Here is a 24,532-nt window from a genome sequence, read left to right on the forward strand (position 1 = left end):
CCAATTTTCGTTTCGATTGATCAAAGTTTAGCCGAGATACAGCCTCTGAACAAATTTTGGGTTGACCTTTCACAACATCGTAACTTTTGAATATACCATCATAACCAATTAGCATGCAAAGCTAACTAGCATAAGGACACAAACACAGGCAGGGTCATCTTTGGATAGATATTTCTCTGGAACGGTAGTGAATATCAAAAATCGGTCCACTTTCTGTTGGAATAGGCATGCTTCCCAGTGTTTCTAGTAGTCTCACTGTATCGGTAAGTAGGAACAGCAATTATCGACATTCTCTGTGTAAAGCCCTGTCCTTCTTCTGACCCAGTGGTGCGGGGGGATCAGGCGGCTTACACGGGGCACTGGAAGGCGCATCGATTGTGTCATTTTTCTTAGGGATTCCAATTTGTGAATTGAATGGGAACGTGTAGGTTACCTATTGGAATACTCTTTCCCTGAAGGGGGGAATGGAGACGTTACGTCCTGTCAGCACAATCCTTGTGTCCACCGCTAAGTGGCCGGGCACTGGCTTGGCTCCTTAGTGAAAACTTAAATGGGTGAGTACTGCACGCTTCCTTATACCAATCTCAAAAACGTGTGACAACATATCCGTGTTTTCAGCATCTCCATCTAAATATATTAAGACATGAACTTCTCCAGAGCTGCTTCTGAGTCTCACTACTTTTTACAGTATCATTTGAGAAAAACTATACCGTAAAATACAAGTAGAAACTGATACTAAAAGATTGTCATGACAAAAAGTAAAAATACAGGTTTAAATTATGACAGAAATATATTACTATTGTATATTAAAATGTAATTCTTAAAGTAATTTAAATATTTAAAAAATATATACAGTACAACCAAGATTTTTTCACCCATGTTTTAATTTATAATTTTATCTTATTTGATCAAAAATAAAAACACAATGTTTTTTTGTGAATTAACTGTTATATTTTCATTTGATTACATTTTACAATTTTGAATAAATTGTTACAGTTTTATTAATTCATGTACACCCTTATTGATGATAAATTTGTAATAAATCATAAAACACAGAAACCAGAAAAAATTAAATGAAAACCGAATTTAGGAAAAATAAAATGGACTTCACGAGACCCTAAATTAAAAGGTAGATTACTTAATTGTGAAAAAAAAAAGAAAAAAAAAGTTGTGTTTAAATTCATTCTCAAGATCTAACATACAGTATATGTGAAATGATAGATATTGATACCTTATGATATGGAAAATAAAATATTGTGATAATATTTTTAAGTCATATAATCGCCCAGCCCCAAGCTCTATAGGAACCACAATTCATTTTATGATTAGGTATGTACATTCGCTTATTGTTAGGGTCCAGATCACCATGTTGAGGTTTATTCTGCAATTAACCAGCTGACTGTGAGTTATCCTGTTTTTATACACAAGTATTTACCACAGAAAGGACATGAAATATCGATTTGAATAGATTTTTTTTTATTATTATTATTATGTGAGAGAAAACATGAAAGCAGCACAGTTATGAAGGAAACAGGGTACCAGGGCCAACGTCAATTATACAGTTTAGTGTCAGTGTACAAAAATATTTGTGCAAAATGCCACAGTAGATTAATCAAAATCAAGTATTCCAAAAAACAGTGTATTAATTAATTAACAATACATAAATGAAAAAGAGATAATAGGTAATATGATATTTTATATCAATTTATTAAACTTTTTTGTTTTTATTCAGTATTCCACAATATTCTTAAATGCAAAATCTGACACATGCCATTATAAACCAGTCCAGTTAGTAAACTTGCAATATTCCTTGTCAAAAAGCTTCTGGTGCCCAACAATACATTTATACATAAGATTAATAGAGAGTAAGTGGCACAACATCAAATAAAGAAAAGAAGAAAAAAAAAAGAAAAGAAAAAAAGATTTAGAAAAGGCTAAAGTCCACAAGTGTGTTATTATTAGGAATATTACTGTTGACTGTTGCTGGCCCTGTCCATCATACATCATCCACATTTCCACTCCTTCCACACATACACAGGCAGAATAACATACAGCAACCTCCTAAGAAGACAATGCCCAGCAATATGTAGACCAATGTGGTGGTCCAGAAAGCAAATAGGTACAGTGTCTTATTGCAATAATCGGTCGTACTGCTAATGTCGTAATTAGGCTGGTAAATAGAGTAGATCCATAAATTACCTGTAGGGGAGACAAGGGTAGAGGGTGATATGAAGCACTTCACTGGGTAAATAAAAAAAAAAAACTGGAACTGGATAGTACTTTTGACAAATCTGTTCAATAAATGTGATATATAATCTGATCTTGTGATATATAAATGTGATCACGTGATATATAAAGATATACATGGTCTTTGACCCGAGCATCGTTTGTCTGCACTTAGTCTGCACTTTTCTGCACATTCCATGTTGAAATACCCTTGTGGCCAAGAAATCAGCTTTATTGTACTAAAGAGTGGTCTCTTATGCTCACCAAGGCTGCATTTATTTAATAAAAAAATACAGTAAAAATGGTAATATTGCAAAATATTAGCTAAATTAAAAGAACCGTTTTCTATTTGAATATATTTTAAAATGTAATTTTTTTCTGCGATAGTAAAGCTGAATTTTCAGCAGTCATTGCTTCAGATCCTTCAGACATCGTTCTAATACACTAATTTGGTGCTCAGATAATGTAAGCTAATCCACTGGTGGCAAGTTTGAAGAACCCATGTGCAGTATTTCATAGAAGACAAACGTGAACAAAATCAAATTATACAAAGACTTGGAACTATAAACTTAAACATGAACAGAAAACTCAGCAACAGAGGTTACCGGAAACAATACTTGACAAAGTAACCTGGCAAACATGAGGGCTAAAATACAGAAGGACTCATGACTAAACAAGACACGTGAACATAATCAAGACAATTACTGCATCCCAATTCACCTACTTAAACTTCACCCTAAAAGTATGTCCTCTTTTTGTGAAGAAAAAGTACATACTTGTGAGTGTGTAGCAAAAGAGTAGGCAAGCTTTGGGACATACTACTTAGTCATCTTTTCCGAACAGCTCTGTTGCTTAGTTATGTGCATCCTGTCACCGTAAACTTCCCTGTCAATCATCTTGTCACAGTTAAAATCCTCCATTCAATCTAATTTAATTTCCAACCGTTTCGGAGAGAAATGTTGTAGAGTAGACTGTATTTCTGCCAGACGTGAGACTTTTAATGCGGAGACTCCTCATGTGTTTAAAATTATAAAAATTTTTAAAAATATTTTTTTATTATGCATTTAAAAGTTAATGGCTAAATGTATCTTTACAAAAGTTCACAATGCTGCTGCAGATTAAATATAATGTGAACAACATTGAATAAACACATTTTCATTAGGTTAGATACTGATAATTAAATCACAAAAAATTTAATTTAGTCTTTAATTAAATTAATCACTAAAAAAGTATCCAGATCAGATGGTGGACCTGCGCCTGGACCCATCCACAACACATCCCTGAGATGCCAGCCTCATCAGCCCTGTGAAGGTCTCATCGGCACTGATCCTCAACAAACTCGTCTCCATACCGGCGTGATGACTCTGACTTCCAACTAGATGGAACTGGATAATATTCTGAATTTTCTGATCCAATCTGACTTCTGACCTGTAATGCTGCCTGAATCATAATCATACACTGTTCGCTCGTTGGCCAAAGGAGAACTGGCCCCCGACTGAGCCTGGTTTCTTCCAAGGTTTTTTTTCTCCATTCTGTCACCTTGATGGAGTTTTGGTTCCTTGCCACTGTTGTCTTGGCTTTTGGCTTGCTTAGTTGGGGACATTTAATATTCAACAATATTATTGATCTGCCTTACTTGAGGTGGACGATGATGCAATTTTCTTCAAGAAACAAACTTTGTTGTATTATTTTCATGTTATCATTGTGTAGCTGCTTTGATATAGCCTGACAAGCCTGGGAAAACACCATTGGCAGGGCTCAAACGGTTGTAAACGGTTGTCTTTCAAATTCCCTCTGCATGCAATAGGATAGCGCTACAACCAACCAGAGCATTTTCCCACCAGCGGAGCTAATTGATAGATTCAACTTTTGCCGTATCCGGTCGGCAAAACTCCGAACACATCTTCCTTTTTTAAGAATGACTTTTTTTTTTTTTTATCAAAGAAAAGCTTAACTCCTCCAGAGTCGCAGAGTTTTTTTTTTCAAGTAGCAGGGAATTCACACGGAACCGTCACAACTCTGCCGTCATTATGTTAAAGGACAAGTTCGGTTGTTACAGATCGGTTCGGTTGTTACAGACAAGTTACAGATCGTTTCTGATGAAATGGAACGGTTAAGATTAAATTTTGGACACATGCTGCTGTCCCGAGAATTTTAGGTTTCTTTCGCTCCCACCTCCAGAATGGCTGCATATGTGCACTGGAACAATCCTTCCTAAAACACATTAAACTTTCGTTTAAAAAGACGTGAAACTCACCAAGTGGTCAGGGGTGTTCACTGATATGCTCACACAAAAATCGCTGCAAAAGATGCTTTCCAACAGATTTTATCGTAGTTTTTCATACAATACAAGTCAATGGAATTGGACAAAAACTACGATAAAATCTGTGAAAAACGGCGAAAGAAACCTAAAATTCACTGTAAAAATATTTCACAATATTACGTATTTTTGATTAAATAAATGCAGCCTTGGTGAGCATAAGAAACTTCTTTCAAAAACATTAAAAAAAATTAATGTCTCTAAACTTTTGACAGGTACTGCATATTATGTATTTTAAAGTTAGTTATATACATTTTATACTAAATGTAATATAAACAGATGTATGTTGTAAAACATATGTGCAATTTTCAAAGTTTTTTATCGGTTTTAATTAATTGTTAACATAAAAATATAATAATAATAATAATAATAATAATAATAATAATAATATTAAAAAACAACAACAGAGCAATTCTTTATTGTGATTTCAATCATAACATTATTTGGCAATCTCTAAATAACTAATGATTTTTTATCGACTAATCAAAGCCAATATTCACTTGCATATCGTCTTGAATATTAACTCTTTTTTTGTACCCTGTACACTGGTTCAAAATAGAGTTGTAATAGCTACATAATCTGAATTTCACATTAATAAAAAAAGTTAAAGGGGTCATATAATGGTACATGCACTTTTACAAGTTGATTGTACTGAAATGTGTGTTGGCAGTGCCTGTACACAACCATCATAAAATGATAAAAATCCATCCAGTGTTTTTTTTTATCTCCTTATATGTTTCCCCCTGTCTCAAATCAAGCCTTTCGACCTAGTGACGTCACACGGTCGGACGCCCCTCCCACGATTGTTGATTGACAGCAGCGTTTCAACACAGACCCGCCCTCGCTCGTGAGCGAGCTGTCACTCATCATAGTCCGCGCGTCATTGTTGATACTGGAGCACTGTCTATGAGCAGAATGGCGTCTAAGCGATTGTGGTGTTCTGTTCTTGGGTGGAATAAGGAACACAGCAGTCATTTTGATGTTCCTAAATCCGAACCGCTGAAGACGCAGTGGCTGAGTTTGTTTTCGAAGGAATATTCCCCACGATCAACGACGTCAATGCTTTCATGTTTGCGTGAATCATTTCACACACCAGATTGCTTTATAAACGAGGGTCAGTATAAAGCTGGTTTTGCTAAGAAGCTGCTCCTGAAAAAAGGATCGGTACCAACTATTCGTGTTCCTGCTGCACCTCCAGAAGAAGAAGTGAGTGTAACGTTTTATTAACCTTTATATTAATATTTATATGAATCTTTGCAAATCGCTAGCACGCTTGATGATGAATGCGGCTGTTTACACTCAGAGTACATTACGGCATGTTTTCTATGTACGACGTTCTCGATATAATTCATAATCACACGTTTATAATGAACAACGCGTTATGGTTATTGTGTTACAAACGGTGTACGCACAGAACAGAGGGGCGGGGTGAGGAAAGCTCATTATCATTTAAAGACACATGCACTTAAACGGCGTGCTGAAAACAGAGCTGTTTTTGACCAGGTAAAATGAGTGTTTTCTTACAATACTAATGAGAATTTTTAATTAAAGTATATTACAAACTTTTATTTTAGACCCTAAAGAATCATATTAGCTTGTACAAAAATGGCAATATATGACCCCTTTAATAAAAGACATTATATCTTACCAGCGATGAACCAGCAGAAGAGGAAAAGGGACACCAGTGAATTCCAGGCAGTACAGAGACTACTCAGAGGAGTTTGAGTGCCATCTTCTGGCTCCTGAGTGCATGGAAGGCAGGACAGCAGACCGAGGACCAATGCAAACACACCTGACACCAGCAGATAAATGGGAATATAGGGCTGCTTTGGACAGTCTTGCAGATGTATTGCACCTGTGAAAAAGAAGGGAGTTGATAGGCTTTTTTATATGCCCAAAATTAACTAATGTTTATAAAGACCTAGAATAATAAATACATACCAATTGACACCTGAGCGATGGGCAGGACAGTCACAAAGAGTTTGGAGATTACTGTGAAACAATTAAATCAGTTAATTAAATCATTTTGTTCGCACATTTCTCAGTTTTATAATAGTTACTCTAGTTTTATCTATACTTGAACAAGGTTTACGCATAATATTTGTGTTTGTATATCCTACAATGAATGCTCTAACACTTTAGCTATGTAGCTCCCTATAAGTGTCAAAGCATTTTCAAAGGTAGGAGAATCGCAATTAATAACATGATTGAATGAAGCATCACATCAGCATATTATACAGTACTCACACACAGAACAACAGAGTAATTGGGAATACTTAGAACAGGTGTGCTGAGTTTGGGAGGCCTGCGAATATTCTGCAATAAGCTTCTGTCTTCCATCGTCTTTACTCCACTCCGGCCTGACAGAAAAAGGCAAAAGAAAGATTAACAAAGTTAACTAATGATCGTTGCGACGGAAGTGAATCAATCAAACTAACTTTAGCTGGACAATAACTTTATTCTAGAGCTGCTATAAAGCTAAAACAATTTCCTATTATCAATGTAAAGCTGCTTTGGAACAATCTGCATTGTTAAAAGCGCTATATAAATGAAGATGACTTGACTTGACTACGTTAATTATTGTGTCTTTAGCCCCAACAGCAGGAGTGCTTTTTACCACAAACACTTTTACATATTCTTCCGTTATTGAAAAACTGTTGCTTTAATGAGCTTGAACAAAACTGAAAATCATTAAGACCTTAGTCTCAAAATATATTCAATAATTTTACAGATTCTCATTTTCTACTTAAATCTACAACAACAAAAAAACATCAAATATTAGATAAAATTAGCAAAGAATCAACTTTGCGCTGCTGTCCGCAATCACATCGATGATCAGCCAAATTTCCACATCCATCTTCAAAAGCGGATGTTTTGGAAAGTGCTGCGGCAAGTTGTGCCATCTAGTGGTTTAGAGGAAAATAAAAATCAAAGGTACCTTTTACCCCAGTGCGCCTTTAACCCCGTTTTACCCTATTAATTATCCTGTGTCGGACCAGCGTACACCTAAGTGTATAGATGCTAAAGAACTGGTGCTCACAGGTGGTTTTAAAGTAGTGATAATAGCTTCTTGACAGGGCGCCATCACCATTCTTCGGGGGATTACCTCTAAGTATTGTATTGTATTGTATGTATTCAGGAAGGGAATTACCCCGAGATACCATAGTATTATATTGTATTATATTCAGGATGGGATTTACCCCAAAGGTACTATTGTATAATGTAGTATTGTATTGGTACTGTAGTATTATATTATATTAACAATTGTTGTTCAAATTTTCCATGGTGGAAAAAGTCAGCTTAGTAGGTTGTATTCGTATTGAGAATTTCCACGACAATGTGCTTAACTAATATTTAGTTGAAGCACCCTTTATATTCAGGTCTGGGCTGTGGCTGGGCCATTCTAAAACATTAATCGTTCCTTGCTGAAGCCATTCTGTTGTTGATTTAGATGTGTATTTTGGATCACTGTCATGTTGAAAGTTAAAAGTTCTCTTCATTTTCAGCTTTCTAGCAGATGCCAGAATGTTCTCTGCCAAAATAGATTGGTACTTTGAGCTATTCATGATTCACATCTTCACTTTAAGCCCCAGTTTCAGCTGAAGAAAAGCAGCCCCAAAGCATGATGCTGCAACCACAATGCTTACCGTCACGTTGAGTCATAGTTTTAGTTTCATTATCAAGGAAATTAAGTTTGTTTCCTTTGTTCTATGTTCCCGTTTATCATTAGTTACCATGGTTATTCATTATCCGATTAATTAGACCACAGGAGTTTGTTTTGTTGTTTATAAGCCCTTCAGTTATTTATTTATTTATTTTTGTCTGGTGTTGGTTGTTTTTTTTAGTATGCCACTTTTGCATTGTATACTCTTGTTGGATTACTGCTTTTGTTTTGTTTTATTAAAGAAAAGTATATTGTTTAATCTTCTTCATCATCCTTTGCGGGCCCATGACAGAACACCAGACCCATGAGAAAGAATTTGGAGATTGCTACACTTAACATATTTCAAGAAGGAACTTTTCATGGACCAGAGGGGACTATATGGTTTTTATTGTTCAAAATGTGTGAGATCTGGAGGACTATGGGGAGCAGTTTGTTAACATCTGCCACCGCACCACATGCGATAACCTCACCCTTATGGAAGGTTTTAGGTGCGGGCTGGACGATGAGATACACTTTCTGATGCCAAAGGGAGATACCTGCTGGACCTTAGAAGAGTACATCAACTTCACCCCGTGGGGTCCTCAGTTACAGTAAGCGAAGCTGAAAGGGTTTAATCTCCATTATTCACCCGTGGGTGGATGGGTCCTCAGTTACAGTAAGCGAAGCTGTAAAGGATACCATCTCCATCGTCCAGCCTCACCTCGCACAAGTCACCGCGGCATATCTAGAGTCCAGCCAGCCAACTCCCATGACGCACAGAGACACAGAGACTACAGAGACTACCGCAGACGGAGAGCCTGAGCCTGTCGCGATGAAGATGAGAACTCCATTGTCCTAGAAGATGTCTGACCTGGGGCCTCATGTATCAACACTGCGTACGCACAAAAACACGGCGTGCGCGAGCTTTCACGTTCACGGTCAGATGTACTAACAGTGAAATTAACGTAAGAATGTGCGTTCCTCCACGTAAACTTCATGCCTGGCGTACGTACATTTGTCGTGATTTTTGTCCGTTGGCGACTCATAGAGGCAATAAAGTGAAGTGGCAAACATTACGAATTGTTCTATCGCACCACCAGCTGTCAGATATTGCTTATAATTTGTAATTGATAAATTATTTGACATATTATTGTCACACGAGTATTATTAAAATATTTTATTAATTATGCAATTAAGTAAGAACATAATATAAAGCATGTGCAAATTGATACAACCCGTCTAGCAATGGCAGCGTTGGCTTTATTAGAGGACATTTTCAATGGACGAATCCGGAGAGAACGAGTTTTTAGGGACCACAATGATTTTCTGGCCCACGATGATGACTGGCTTATCAGCCGTTTCAGATTTCCAAGGGCTATACTCTTGGAGCTCTGCGCTGAGTTGGGTCCGAATTTGGAAAGAGAGACATTGAGGAGCCACGCATTACCCGTTCCTTTACAGGTGCTTACTACACTTGGTTTCCTGGCAACTGGTTCTTTCCAAAGAGAACTGGCAGACCGCTCAGGAATAAGCCAGTCGTGTTTGAGCCGTGCAATGCCAGCTGTATGGGACAGGTATATAACGTTCCCATACGATGCAGGTGACCAGCCAAACATTAAAGCGCAATTTGCAGCGATAGCCGGTTTTCCTAATGTAATCGGAGCGATCGACTGCACACATATTGCTATAAAGGCGCCATCTGAAGAAGAATTTGCATATGTGAATCGGAAACATTTTCATTCAATAAATGTGCAGATTATATGTGATGCACAAATGCGCCTAACAAATATTGTGGCAAGGTGGCCTGGGTCAACCCATGATTCATATATCCTTACAAACAGCATGGTTGGGATGAGACTCCAAGCTGGCAGGGTGCGCGATGGGTGGCTACTTGGTAAGTTATGCATTTAAATATATGCTTCTATCTAAAAGTTACATTTTTGTGTGTGCAATTATTCAACTGCCCATCAGGAGACAGTGGTTATCCACTAAAGACGTGGCTGTTAACCCCCCTCACCAACCCACAAACTGACCGAGAGCGCAGATACAATGATGCCCATTCTCGCACTCGGTCAGTTGTGGAGCGGGCGATTGGGCAGCTGAAATGTCGGTGGCGCTGCCTTGACAGGACCGGGGGGATGCTGTTATACCGCCCTGACAAGGTTTGCCGCATCATACTGGCCTGTGGAGTGCTTCACAATGTTGCGCACAGGCATGGCATACCCCTTGGTGAGGTGGGGGCACTGCCAGATGACCCTGACCCAGGACCAATATATGTGCAGCACAATCAACAAGCCATTCAGGCCCGTCAACGTGTAATTGCGACAATATAAATGGTACTCAGACTAGGGCTGGGACAACGCGTCGAGGTCATCGATGACGTCGACGCAAAAAATACGTCGACGCAAAATATGCGCATCGATTCGTCGACCTGTTTTTATTTCTCCAAAAAACGTTTGCAAAACGTTTACCTTATGTGCGCTGAATATACGCGATGGCCGGATCAACATTCTGTCCAACGTTATATAACCAATCCAGGGGTTTTTCTGCATTGATCTTTTTTTTGGCGGCTGTCAATTCCTTATTTGATCGGTGAGTGATGTAGAATAGAATGACTGCTGGGGCGCGTACGAGAGAGAGCCCCGGCCGCGCGCGCGCACTCACAGTCTTCAAACAACACGAGCGCTGCTTGCTCTCTCTCTCCCTCGTGCATATTAATCAAAATCATTAAACACGATAGAAAAAGGGCGGAACACCAAAGTTTCACGTGGAGCATTCGGAGATTTTTTTTTTCTCCATGACAGGCTGCTGGCTCCCACTATTAATTTTTTATTTTATTTTTTTGTTGGAAAAGCACACTCTGTATTAGCTTAAAGCCCTCAAGTTTACATTGGTTACTGTATTCTTTCAGTTGCTCTAAACAAGTATTTTGGGTGACCTTTTTATTTTTTTTATTGAATGCTAGTCATCAAGTTGTTGTTATTTTCATCTGAAAGAACTTTTTTTCAGTAAGCTAGGCCCTATGTGTTCAGTAAGCTTGTTTCAGTAAGCTATGTGTTTTCAAGGCTTTAAGGTTTTATTGAATGCTATCTCTGACTAAGAATGCATTACTTTGCGCTTGTATAGTCTTTTATTTTGTCATTTTAAGAGCAATAAACATATTGCAATGTTAAGGAATTCATGTTTTTTCATTCAGATATGTAAATCAACATGTATAAATTGTTAGTAGTCAATTAATGGGGAGATAATCGATAATCGAATCGAAATTGAATCGGTCTGAAAAAATTAATCGTTAGATTAATCGATGCATCGAAAAAATAATCGCTAGATTAATCGTTTAAAAAATAATCGTTTATCCCAGCCCTAACTCAGACACAAAGTTCATTTTTTGACCAATTCCTTTAATGAATGGCTTATTTCTGTGAGTGCGTCAGTGACATTTTTCAGGTGACTGTTAATTTCTCCAATGGCCCTAACAATTTGCTGTTGTGACTCCAGAACAGCATGCGTCAGGATGCGGCCAGATGGACGGGCTTCAGCACTGGGGGGAGCATTAGAGACACCGGAGACACTGGACTGAATGGGCTCTGGCTGCTCGGGTGGTGCGGACTCTGAGTACGTTCCTGCTGTTGTTCCTGCGGTTCCTAAGTCCAGATAACCACAGGCACATGTTAACAGTAATTTGAGTCTGTTCCTTATTAATGGGTACAGGCATTTGCAATAAAAGCAGTGGATACGTAAAATCTCTGGTTTACTTTTTGCTACATTGCATGCATTTTAAAATTAAATGGTGGCTGGTAGGCTATATGTATCAAAGTTAAGGAAATACATTTTAAATTAGTCACCTTGCTGGCAGTCCTGTAGTATATCCGAGTCTCCCACATTAACGGATACGATTCCAGAGATGAACGTGTCTCCTACAATAGAGGCAACTCTCTGATCAAAGGGTGTGAGTTCATCGGCCCCTGTACCACCGCCTGTTCTGCCCACACTTTGTCGGTGCGCAGCAGTTCTCCGCTTAACTTCCACCTTTATGTCAGACCATTTCTTCTTCAGTTCATTTAGGGTGCGACTCTCAGATCCCACCGCGTTGACGGCATCAGACAAACTCTCCCACTCTTTTTTCTTTCTTTTGTTATTAATTCCAGAGGACAAAGTTCCAAATAAAATATTTTTTCTTGTTTCTACCTCTGATAGTAGCACCTCTAATTTTGTTTCTTGCTTGCTTTAGCCATGTTCTTGCAGGTTTCTTTTGCCAAATTGGACTAATTACCATATTTAAATTAATTTAATTGAGGGAGGAGACAGGGTGTGGTGTTGTGCTCGTGCATGTGCACTCAATTTCGCGTTAATTGGGATGTACAAAGAGAATGTATGTGGAATGCTGCGTACGCAGAGATTCATACATCTGATTTTTTTGGTGCGTACGCACATTTACAGCTTTGTCCGTACGCAATGTTTTAGTATGAATTCAGCGCAAGCCTTTGTACATGAGGCCCCAGGTGTGTGAGCCGGCAACTTCGTGCATGACAGTGGGATTGCTAATGGAGTACGGGTTTGGAAGAAAACCCCCCACACACTCCCACCACTGAGGGTGAGCTGCAGATGGCCTCTATTCATATTTATGAGGATTTTTAAATGGACAGTTTCCTGAGTCTCCCTTCTCTGCTGGTTCCGCCCAGCCCTGAATCTTCTTTATTGTTGCTGGTTCCACCCAGTCAAGTCAAGTCACCTTTATTTATATAGCCCTTTTTTCATTACAAATTGTTTCAAAGCAGCTTCACAGTGATAACAGGAAAATAGTGCAACAAAGTTTGTTTCTGCTGTACAGCAGATCTAGAAGAAAATAGCGCTGTAGTCCAGCTTAAAGGGTTAGTTCACCCAAAAATTTAAATGACCCCATGATTTACTCACCCTCAAGTCATCCTAGGTGTATGTTTAATGCTAGTTGCATCAAGCTTTGTAAAGACATATGTCTCAAGTCTGTGTGACAAACATTAGCTGAGTTACAGTTCATTTTTCAGAATGAAAAATCGCTTTTCAGAATGAACTTCACATTGAGAGACGGCAGAATGCGCATCATATTGTTTTTTTTGTGTGTTTTTTTTTTACGAAAAACACAACATTTTGTTTTTATTATGAGTGTACACAAATAAAAGAAGACATTTAAAAGTTTTGAATGATGTATAACACTTATATGTAAGATCAAAATCAACAGAGTATTTTGAGTTTCTTTTGCACTGATAAGAAAAAAACGAGCTGGTATCGCAGACACGACCGCAGACCCTAGAGGGTTAAAACAGTATGCACAATAATACTAGAAGCCTAATGTGGCGAGCAGGACAAGGCCGAGGGCCGTGAGAGAGCGGCACGAGGCCGGTGGCGTGATTACTGATGAGCGACACCTGCGCAACGCACCGGTCTCGTATCTCTCACGGAGGAGCGGAAGCATAAATGAGGAGGGACGACAGTGAAGAGCGAGAGAGGACAGGCCTGAACTTGTATTGTTTTTTGTTTTATTGTGACAGTAGTCGTCTGTATTTGTATTTGTTTTATATTTATCATATGTTTGAATGTTCGCCGGTTCCCGCCTCCTCCTTCCCATAACATTTAAACTGCGTTACACCTAAGTAACAAGCATATATTCAATAACATTTGCACTAGCAACTACCAGTACAGTACTGATAGCAATTTTGCTGAAACGACAGCATATTTCTGCAACATGACATCATGACTTTGCGTAAACATACACGCCACTTTCAAGTCAAAAGTGGCGTGTTATCTATACGCATTTTGAGCTATCCGCGTGTATGTTCACGCCGAAACGAACAGTCATCTTCCGCGTGTATGTCTACGCCGTTAAATGTCCGAGCGAAACGGAGCAAAATGTACGTGAAATAATCATGTTGGTCCCCTTTGGAAAACGTGTAGATGTCACAGTTTAACAGCCTCAGACGTGAATCTTACACGTACCATTATCCCCGGACGTTTGCTAATCCTACCCCTAAATCTAATCATAACCATTTCTTAAAACTATAGGCTACAATTATAAAGAAAAACAACAGACAGACAAGTATAATCACAATAATTTATTTAATGAGAAAATGTCAAAATCGGTACCAAAAGTTGTTCACGTGACGATGTGTCGCAGTCCTTTCTGGCAGTGGTTTTGTATGAGGTAACAGACAGAGCAGAATTTAAGTTATTAATTCAAATCCATGAAAACGTTAATCCGTCTTCGGTTCGGTTCGCTCCCTCTGAGGGCTGCGTGGCAGTGCGCGCTTCATTTCAAATGTGAATGTGCATGACGCAATCTGTGACGAAGCAGGCGAGAGCCAATGAGCGTTTGATATTACTGCCGTAACCATAGTAACCTGTCGCTTCTTGAGGGCGCAATTTTTGAATTTGAATTCATAACAAGCGCGGGGTTTGACGTTTACGGTCAAGATGACGATTACTGGATAAAGGGCTGAGTTTGGATCTTTTTCTTGCAAATAATATATGGATTCTGAAGGTTTGGATTACATCAAGCTAATAAAATTGGTGTATTTTGTGAATCGATGTTGTGTTGTAAGGTTAGTATAAATAAATTATTGTGATTATACTTGTCTGTCTGTTGTTTTTCTTTATAATTGTTGCCTAGGTAGTTTTAAGAAATGGTTATGGTTAGGTTTAGGGGTAGGATTCGTGGCATATCTTTTAATGCCATATTGTTAATAAAAATGCCATTTTCCTACATATCTGTCCATTACGTTTTATCATTTTAATATTGTACATAAAATGGGTATGTTTAGGTGTGGGAGTAGAGTTAAGGGATCTTACATTTATACAATGGTATAGGAAATTGTACAGATATCTTCAAGATATGGCAAACGTGTATGGGCGTTAAACTGTGACATCTACAAGTTTTCCAAAGGGGACCAACGTGATTATTTCACGTCTTGTCGTGATACCGGGGAATCGATTTTTTTTTTCCTAGGATGGTAGGAGAAGATTAACCCCAGTGACGGGTAGGTTTAGGGACTTTTAGGGAGTTGGGGTAGGTCATATAGATACAGTAATGTAACGTTAAGTCAACGGCGTTGATAAACACGCTGAAAAGCGATTATGCATGTTGATAGCACGCCAAAAATGGAAATCGAATTGGCGTGTCATACATACGCCATTTCATGAGATCAGTCTGTATTTCTGATACCTGATAAGCTTAGCACAGCATGTGACAATGACACCAGATATAAGCCTAAAACACAGCAATGTTACAAATAACGACTGTGCTAAATAACCTTAAAACAAGCATGTATCCAATAGCAACTTACAGGTTTTAGAGTAAGCAGTTTTCAATAGCAACTAGATAGAAGAAGCAGTGTTTCAATAACATATAGGTTAGATAGCATGTTTCAAATAGCAACCAGATAGCCTTAAGCACAATACACTATAGCTTTAAGAACGCTGTGTTTCCAAGAACTAGATAGACCAAGCGTGTCCAATACCCGACAGAATCAACGCTGAACTGACTCAACTGAATAGTGTGTTTTTATTATGTCTTTTTAGAGTTGTGCCACAGCAGAAATGATTCCGTTTGCACCATGAATTGTTATTTCCTAACTATCACCGCAAGCTGCTTGAATCTGTGCTGCATAGTGCTAAAATTACAGCATGTGCAACGCGAGCAGTTGCCAATGACAACAGATAAGTAACGCACATAGCCAATATGATCGCATAAGCCTAGCAAGAGCATTTTAATGAAAACGACTAGATAAGCCCAAGCAACATGGATAGCATTAGACTTTCAGAGATGAATGGAGAGTGAACCACATCGAGTCCTCTCCTGTGTCAATAATGCAGCGATGTGAGCAGCAATGCAGACTGAGGTCATTTCCAAATAAGGCAGCTTATGATCAATGCAGCGAATCTCACGTTCAAGTTCACAAACTTGAATTCATTTGAGGTGAAATCTTTGTGGGGAATGAAAACCCAGCTAACCTCTCCCACAGCCAGCCAGCCCTTCGGCCTTGCCTACGCTGGCTCCCTCCAGTCCTTTGTCTTCTCCTCTGTTGACTCTACCCTGCAAGTCGGATCTGCCTTAGGTCTTTCGGTTAATAGCTCTGCCTTGTAAAGTAGAGTCCCTGGATTTGCCTCGGGCCGCCGAGCCTTTAACTTCATATCAACCCGTCAACCAGTTGGCTCCACCTTGGCTTCTCATCCCTCCAGCTTCATTTGTATGCACTAGATTTGGTATTTGTTCAAAGGTTACATGCAATTTGTAGGATGGTTTGTATTTATTTGTGAAATATTATCAAGGCTCATTTATTTATATTTGTAAAACACAATACATATTTGTTACTCCACTGCATTTTCACTCAAATTTACCTTTGTACTTGCACATTGCTTTCTGTTTGTTTGCGAGTCGAGTTTTCCTTCACAAAGCAGATCGAGTTTGTTTGCGAGTCGAGTTTTCCTTTGCAAAGCAGAGTTTCCTTTGCAAAGCAGATCGAGTTTGTTTGCAAAAGGCTGGATTTGTTTGTTTAATTGTGGCACAATATTAACTCAATACCATTTCCTTTCCTTGCTCTCTCTCTCTCTCTCTCTCTCTCTCTCTCTCTCTGTGTGCACACCGCATCTGTCTCCATGAAAACGAGATCATCCCTGGAAGCGTGGAAGCTTGGCCTATTTGGTGTAGAGAAGGCGGCAGAAGAAATTTATGTTCACGAAAGGTTGATATCTCTTGAACACCTTTACACAATCACACATTAAAAAGTGCAAAAAAAAATAATATTCTGAATACAATGTTGTCAGTGTGTTAATGTTGGAGTCCCGAACCTACCCTTAGCAAACAAGTGATTGCACCGCCTTTAGAAAGTTAACTAGTCGCAAATTTGCGGTAAAATGCAGTTGGGTTGTCGAGGTCAAAACACGATATAAGCTGTGAATCAAATAAACTTCTTATAAATCATGTTATGTCATTTTATTATGCTTACACTTAATGTTTGCGGAATCAATCCAGATGAGTAGGAAAAAAGTATTTTCCGCGACTGAAAAAGGCATGTGTTGAGGATGAGGACCAGCCTGAATCGGAGGTATCAGTCTGAAACAGAGCTGAACAGTCTGACCAGTGTAATTAGTTATGTTATTAATTAATTTTTTCAGGCTTCAACCAGTGCTGCTCAAGCAGAAAGACAGGGTCAGGGAGAGAAAGAGATAGATTCGTAAGGCATTGAAGAAGTAGGAGAGGAGGACAGCATCAAACATGCTGCTGTGAGAAGCAACAGGTGAGGTGGACAAACAGATGTAGAAACAGGCAGGTAAGAAAGCAGGTCTCAGGACAAGGGAACTCATTTCTATTCTTCTGTTTCTGGCAGATAGGACTTTGGAAACATCCAAAAGCACCAAACACAGGGGCACTAGATTCAACCCTGAGTGGCTGAACATGTCTCAGTTCAAGTTTTTTGATTCTTCTTTTTATATAATTCATTAGCATTTATGTAATAAATGTAATATGATTAAAAAAAGACAAAGTGTGACTGTGGAATATCTGGCTATTAAGCTAATTTTATTAATTATCAATGTACTTTTAAAGGGATGTTTTGTAGACTCTGTGCAGGCAGCACAAGCCTGCGCCTAAGAAAGGTGCCTCAAAGAGGGCTTTTGTTGAGGTTGGGGCCATTACCCATAGTAAAGACTATTTGCAGGGTTTTTCCTGCATAGAGAATTGTGAGGCGGCCGCCTCCGTCAAATTTCGGGCCGCCTCGGTCTGTCGACAAAAACTCAAGACGGAATCACATGATTAGATACCTCTTTTCCACCAACACGATTCCGCAGCGGGTTCACGGCCGGGTTCCATTCCATTCTCAAACCGTTCTGCGCATTTCGACTGCATCAGAATAAGCACGAGCCCGGCCCTGGCCCGAGACGCTCAAGCACAAGTCCGACAGCTCATCAGAATTATCAGCCCGAGTCCGACTCGAGTCCGTTTTTTTTATTATTATTATTACACAGCGGCAGCCTGCCCTATTTGCAGCCATTAAAATAGGTCAGTTTTGTTAGTTATGTTTCTTTTAATTTCTTTATCATGTTAATTTAGACAAATGTTTTGGAGCATTTTTTTTTTTTTAAATGACGACCAAGCAGCCGAACCGACAGCGAGTATAGCCTACAACATGTTTGATCAATTTAGCCTCTCAAATCAACGCTAATAGGCTACTTTACTTGGCTACAATCCATAGATAGGCTATAAAACACTTCAAGCATATCACACAGACAGTTAATTTAACAAATGATTATTTATTAAACCACAGTGAGTAAAACAACTTTTTTTGAAATACTGAGGCAGGCTCAGGCTGCTCGAACCAGCGCTCGCAAACGAAAGGAGCAATAGCCTATCTAAACCAATTAAATTAAATAAACTTGCAGGTTATCTTACCTCAAAAATGCACGACAGAACATGGCCATTCTTTTTTCCAGTAGTTTCCAACAGTTAAACGAAAATAAAAGTCCAATCAAACGAAAAGCATCCGTAGTTTCCAACAGTTAAACGAAAATAAAGTCCAATGAAACGAAAAGTTAGAGCAGTCTTTTACAGAGCATCGTGGAGAAAAAGAATAGCATCCACAGTGTAGCCTAAGGTTTTAACCCAGTCCTCCTCTCTTCTATCACTCTTCCCGCTGCGTTTTAAGTTGGCCATCTGTGATTTTTTCTCTTAATATTCTCCATTATTTGCACATGAGGTGAATCGTGGGTCGCGCTGATGGGAAACCTTCTGTGTGTGTGCGTGCGTGCGTGCGTATGTGTGTGTGTGTGTGTGTGTGTGTGTGTGTGTGTGTGTGTGTGTGTGTGTGTGCGTGCGTGCATGAGACTGTCATGTCAGTCATATGTCACTGTGTAATTATAAGATTATGAAAGTTATGAGGTTATGAAATGTCTTTCTATGTTTGTTTTTCTATCGTCGTCGTCAGCTTCTCATATTTTTTTAAGTAATGTCTAAAAATATAAAAAGAAGGATAACCCAAAAAAGCCCTAGGCCCGGCCCGCATGTGAATTATGACGTGATAATTGGCCCGAAGCCCGGCCCTAGGGGCATAAATAAGTCAATAATAATAATATTGGCACGTCGGGCTCGGGCTGAAATGCAGGGCTTTAAGCACCTAAACGTGCTTGTCTCAAACGGAGCAAGGTAAATTTCTGCGAAAGCGCACGAGCCCCTGCCCCTCCCCCTTTTCAACATCACCTGTCAGTTATCACAACCTGAAAGAGACACATTTTTCTGGTTGTGAAAATATGTAAATGAAAGCAAATGATTGTTATTCAACCACAATGTTGTTAATATGGCCCCCTATGAACTGTAAATAAAATCAAATTATCTGATTATTAAAATACCTAAAAATAAATAAATACATGCTTGTAAAAAGTTTTTTTTTTTTTCACCTTCTAGTGGTCATTATACATAAAAAGATGCACCAGATTAATGCATTTATCTTTAAAATGTACAAAATTTTCTTCCGGGGGGGCATGCCCCCGGACTCCCCTAGAGGTACCGAGCTATCGGATTTTGCCACCTCCGCCTCATTTTCAGCCAGGAAAAACCCTGTATTTGGAGCGGCACATCACCACAGAGCACCACCAGGAGAGCATCAGATGCCAGGCATCTCTTGCATCTGGTAATTTCTGAGTCCAATAGCAGATCATATATAATAATAATAATAATAATAGAACTTAATGTAGTATAGACCCAAATTATTTTCTAACAATTTTGGCATTTACATGTGTCTCTGTAATGGACTCTTTTGAGCCTACTATTGTGCTAGAGCACGAGGCCATCATTGGTGGCTTCAAGTGCCTCTACTGGCTTGCAAAAAAGGCCCATCATATCAACAACCCAAAGCTTCTGAGCCTGGCAGAGCTTTTAGGGTGTGATTATTTTAAGAAGTTAAAGGTAACACCTAAACCTTAAGATAAATGTCACCTTATCCATTATCTAAACATACATTTAATCTTTACATTATTGACTATACATTTTTAATAAAGTTATAAAGTACCTTTTTCCCTTTCCCAATGTCTAGATTGACCAGGGGAATAATTACAGATCTCATCAAATAATTGATGAGATGCTTGAGATTTTATCTCATGAAATTGAGGAGCCTATTCTGATGGCCATAAGATCATCACAGGCAATTAGCCTGCAAATAGACAACAGCACAGATGTGTCTGTGTCCAGGCAGCTCGATCTGCATGTCAGGTATGCATTTATTTTCTTTGTCAGAATTACATACATCTTGGTCTCTGTTGAAGAACTGTGGATACTAAATGCTTTTCTCACAGATACATGGATAAAAAGGGAAAAGCATTTAATCAATTTCTGGATCGTGTCACTGTTCCGGATGGAAAAGCTGACACAATGTGTTAAAGCTTTTAAAAAATGCTATTAGACAAAGGTATCCCAACAGAGGTGCTGTATGGGCTCGGGACTGATGGGGCAGCCGTAATGAACAGGTAATTATTTAAAACCATGTGAGAGTATCTTGATGGTTGAATCCCTAAATATTGTTACTAAATATTGTTTTTTTTAAATCTAGGGCGTGTGAATGGGGTTGCAACAGACAGCTTCCCCAAACTTGTGACCGTGGCCTGTGCTGCCCAGACTGGCCCTTGCCTGCAAAGACTCATCAAACAATGTGAAATACATGGCCACTTTCAGGGACCACCTGCATTTCAGAAATAGTGCAAATCGTACTGCCACTCTCAAGGCTGCATCCATCACCCTGTGTGTCAGTGACTTAAAGCTAAAGGTAATATTATTCTGATACTAATAGTTATCTTCTGTCTATTCATAACTAATCATTATTGCATATGACATTTACAGGAAGTGAAGGACACACGCTGGCTCTCACGCACAAGGCCATTGAGACCCTACAGAGGAACCTGAGTGCCATCCTTGGAGCCTTGGCAGAGTTGTGCAAATGTCCTGGGGCAAAGGGACTCTATACATTCTGTGCTACATACAGATTTGTGTATGTACTGCCGTGTACCTCCAGGCCGATGTTTTGCCCCACCTCACCTGCCTTTCTAAAGTCTTCCAAAAAGCACATCTAAATTTTTTACATATCAAAGAGCAGGTATGATAAATGTGCACAGTCTAATTCAAATCTGTTTGATGTGATGCACTGACATTATTGTTTGCATGTACTAAATGGCAGGAAATCTTTTTTTAAATTTAGACAATCCAGACTCTTAGAAATATCAAAGAGGCTGGACAAACACCACTCCCTGGACCCTTCTTGTCTCGCCTCCATCAGGACCTTGATGATCCCCAAGGACTTGGAGCCTACAACATACAGCACGAGGAGGAGAGGGATAGGAGAGGGCGAGAGGTCCAAGATGAGTCAAGGGAGGGGCAGTGGGCCAGATTCCAGCGAGAGGTAAATGATCCTTTGTACAGCACTCTTTGTTAGGTGAGCTTCACTGTCTTCACATACACTCACCTAAAGGATTATTAGGAACACCATACTAATACTGTGTTTGACCCCCTTTCGCCTTCAGAACTGCCTTAATTCTACGTGGCATTGATTCAACAAGGTGCTGAAAGCATTCTTTAGAAATGTTGGCCCATATTGATAGGATAGCATCTTGCAGTTGATGGAGATTTGTGGGATGCACATCCAGGGCACGAAGCTCCCGTTCCACCACATCCCAAAGATGCTCTATTGGGTTGAGATCTGGTGACTGTGGGGGCCATTTTAGTACAGTGAACTCATTGTCATGTTCAAGAAACCAATTTGAAATGATTCGAGCTTTGTGACATGGTGCATTATCCTGCTGGAAGTAGCCATCAGAGGATGGGTACATGGTGGTCATAAAGGGATGGACATGGTCAGAAACAATGCTCAAGTAGGCCGTGGCATTTAAACGATGCCCAATTGACACTAAGGGGCCTAAAGTGTGCCAAGAAAACATCCCCCACACCATTACACCACCACCACCAGCCTGCACAGTGGTAACAAGGCATGATGGATCCATGTTCTCATTCTTTTTACGCCAAATTCTGACTCTACCATCTGAATGTCTCAACAGAAATCGAGACTCATCAGACCAGGCAACATTTTTCCAGTCTTCAACTGTCCAATTTTGCTGAGCTCGTGCAAATTGTAGCCTCTTTTTCCTATTTGTAGTGGAGATGAGTGGTACCCGGTGGGGTCTTCTGCTGTTGTAGCCCATCCGCCTCAAGGTTGTGCGTGTTGTAGCTTAACAAATGCTTTGCTGCATACCTCGGTTGTAACGAGTGGTTACTTCAGTCAAAGTTGCTCTTCTATCAGCTTGAATCAGTCGGCCCATTCTCCTCTGACCTCTAGCATCAACAAGGCATTTTCGCCCACAGGACTGCCGCATACTGGATGTTTTTCCCTTTTCACACCATTCTTTGTAAACCCTAGAAATGGTTGTGCGTGAAAATCCCAGTAACTGAGCAAATTGTGAAATACTCAGACCGGCCCGTCTGGCACCAACAACCATGCCACGCTCAAAATTGCTTAAATCACCTTTCTTTCCCATTCTGACATTCAGTTTGGAGTTCAGGAGATTGTCTTGACCAGGACCACACCCCTAAATGCATTGAAGCAACTGCCATGTGATTGGTTGATTAGATAATTGCATTAATGAGAAATTGAACAGGTGTTCCTAATAATCCTTTAGGTGAGTGTAGATGTGACAAGATAAAACATTTATTAGAGCAGGCCTAAATGGTACATTTTAAAACCTTTTAGAAGATAATTAAAAGTCCTGAACATACTCTCTGGTTTGGCCCTTAATGCCTATTATCAAAACTGAGTGTAGGCTCTTCCTAAAAAGATGCTGATCTGGTCATTGTAGGTCATTCACCCTTACATAACTGGCCTGGAAACAAATCTGGAGAAGAGATTCCATAATCTGGACATCCTTGGAGCCTTCCATGTCTTGGGGCCACAATCAGCTACTCTAACAGACAATACAATGAACATCTCTCATCTGCAGACTCTTTCCAGGAAATTTTGCCCTCAACATGAGAAGGAATTCATTCAGGGGTGGCTCTCGTTCAAGAACCATGTCCTTACTGGGATATTCAAGGTGAGTGAATTGACCTGACTGTTCACATTACACACACACACACACACACACACACACACACACACACACACACACACACACACACACACACACACACACACACACACACACACACACACACACACACACACACACACACACAATTATTGTATTGATAATAATTAGCATTTTGCTTTATCTTCAGGTAAAAACAGACCTCAGGAACCAACTTCAAGGAGAAAACCTGCCAGCTTGCCTGAGGATCTCCATCAATGGACCCTGTCCTGAGGCCTTCCCTTATGATAGGGCATTAGAATCTTTTTTTAGCAAGCCCCGCAAAATCAGGTGCTCTGACAAAAGTTGCAGACTTTGCAGCAAGTAGGCTGTACTAAATTTAGTATAGGGTGTGAAATTTGTACAGCTGTGGGATTTGTATAGGGTGTGAATTTTGTATAGAAGATGTGTAGATGTTTGGTACGGCGTGTGGATTTTGTAGAGGTAAAGAAATTTGAATGGGGTGTGAATTTTGTATAGGGTGTTAATGTGTGGATTTTGGGTTGGGTGTGTGGATTTTGTGAAGGTGTGAATCATTTTAGATTAATATTTAATATAATAAAGTTCTGTGTAACAAATTATTAACGAATGAATTATTTTGAACCACCCCCCACACTGGAATAAATAATTCACTGAAAACGCAACAAAAGTCTCTATTCTCTCTGTCACCTCTGATGTAATCAGCCTGGTTTTCTTTACATCAGGGTCATTCCGTGTCAATTCTACGGAGCCCCTAAAGGGACGTGGTGGTGGAAAAAAATGTGGGATGGGAGAAAAATAATTTTGCGTTCCCCCGAGAAACTTTGCATTCCCTCACAAAAATATATTTGCGTTCCCTCACAAAGATATTTGCTTTTCCCTCACAAAAACTGATGTGAGCTCGGACAGATACTTCCTGTTTAATGTCCCGCTTGGCAGCTTCTTACGTTAACAATGGAGCGTTTCAGTGTTTGAACTTCGACTCAAATATAAAGAAATGTGGTCAGTGAGTGCTTAACTTAAGGAGTTCAGTAAAGTTGGCAATATATTCACATATTCGAACTTCCCGGATCAATATATTCATGAGCTAAACGTTGTTAAAACACAAATGACACTTTTCAATCATAGTAACGTAGACAACGAGCTACAACCCAATTTTCCTCAAAACAAGCTTTAAAACATAAATGGTCTAAGCAGGCGGCTGAGAGACAAGTCAGAATAAGGGACTGTCTGCACAG

At 39.5% G+C, this 24,532-nt stretch overlaps 1 protein-coding gene across 3 annotated transcripts in view; it reads right to left on the reverse strand.

Annotated features, from left to right (window-relative positions):
• Window positions 1-1,455: 1,455 nt before the first annotated feature.
• Window positions 1,456-24,532, reverse strand: part of LOC309499959 (transmembrane protein 272-like) — a 40,794-nt gene continuing 17,717 nt past the window's right edge. For 2 of the 3 annotated variants that reach the window (XM_082171531.1, XM_082171530.1), the window contains exons 2-5: window positions 6,823-6,906; window positions 6,488-6,538; window positions 6,195-6,401; window positions 1,456-2,241 (exon numbers count right to left, since the gene is read on the reverse strand). In XM_082171531.1, the coding sequence (XP_082027657.1) occupies window positions 1,997-2,241; window positions 6,195-6,401; window positions 6,488-6,538; window positions 6,823-6,886 (567 nt within the window). In that variant the 5' untranslated portion in view covers window positions 6,887-6,906 and the 3' untranslated portion in view covers window positions 1,456-1,996. The remainder of the gene's footprint in view (window positions 2,242-6,194; window positions 6,402-6,487; window positions 6,539-6,822; window positions 6,907-24,532) is intronic. The other variant, XM_082171532.1, reaches the window with a different exon arrangement.

The sequence above is a fragment of the Leuciscus leuciscus genome, assembly GCF_965113295.1.
Source record: "Leuciscus leuciscus genome assembly, chromosome: 5".
Lineage (NCBI taxonomy): Eukaryota > Metazoa > Chordata > Actinopteri > Cypriniformes > Leuciscidae > Leuciscus > Leuciscus leuciscus.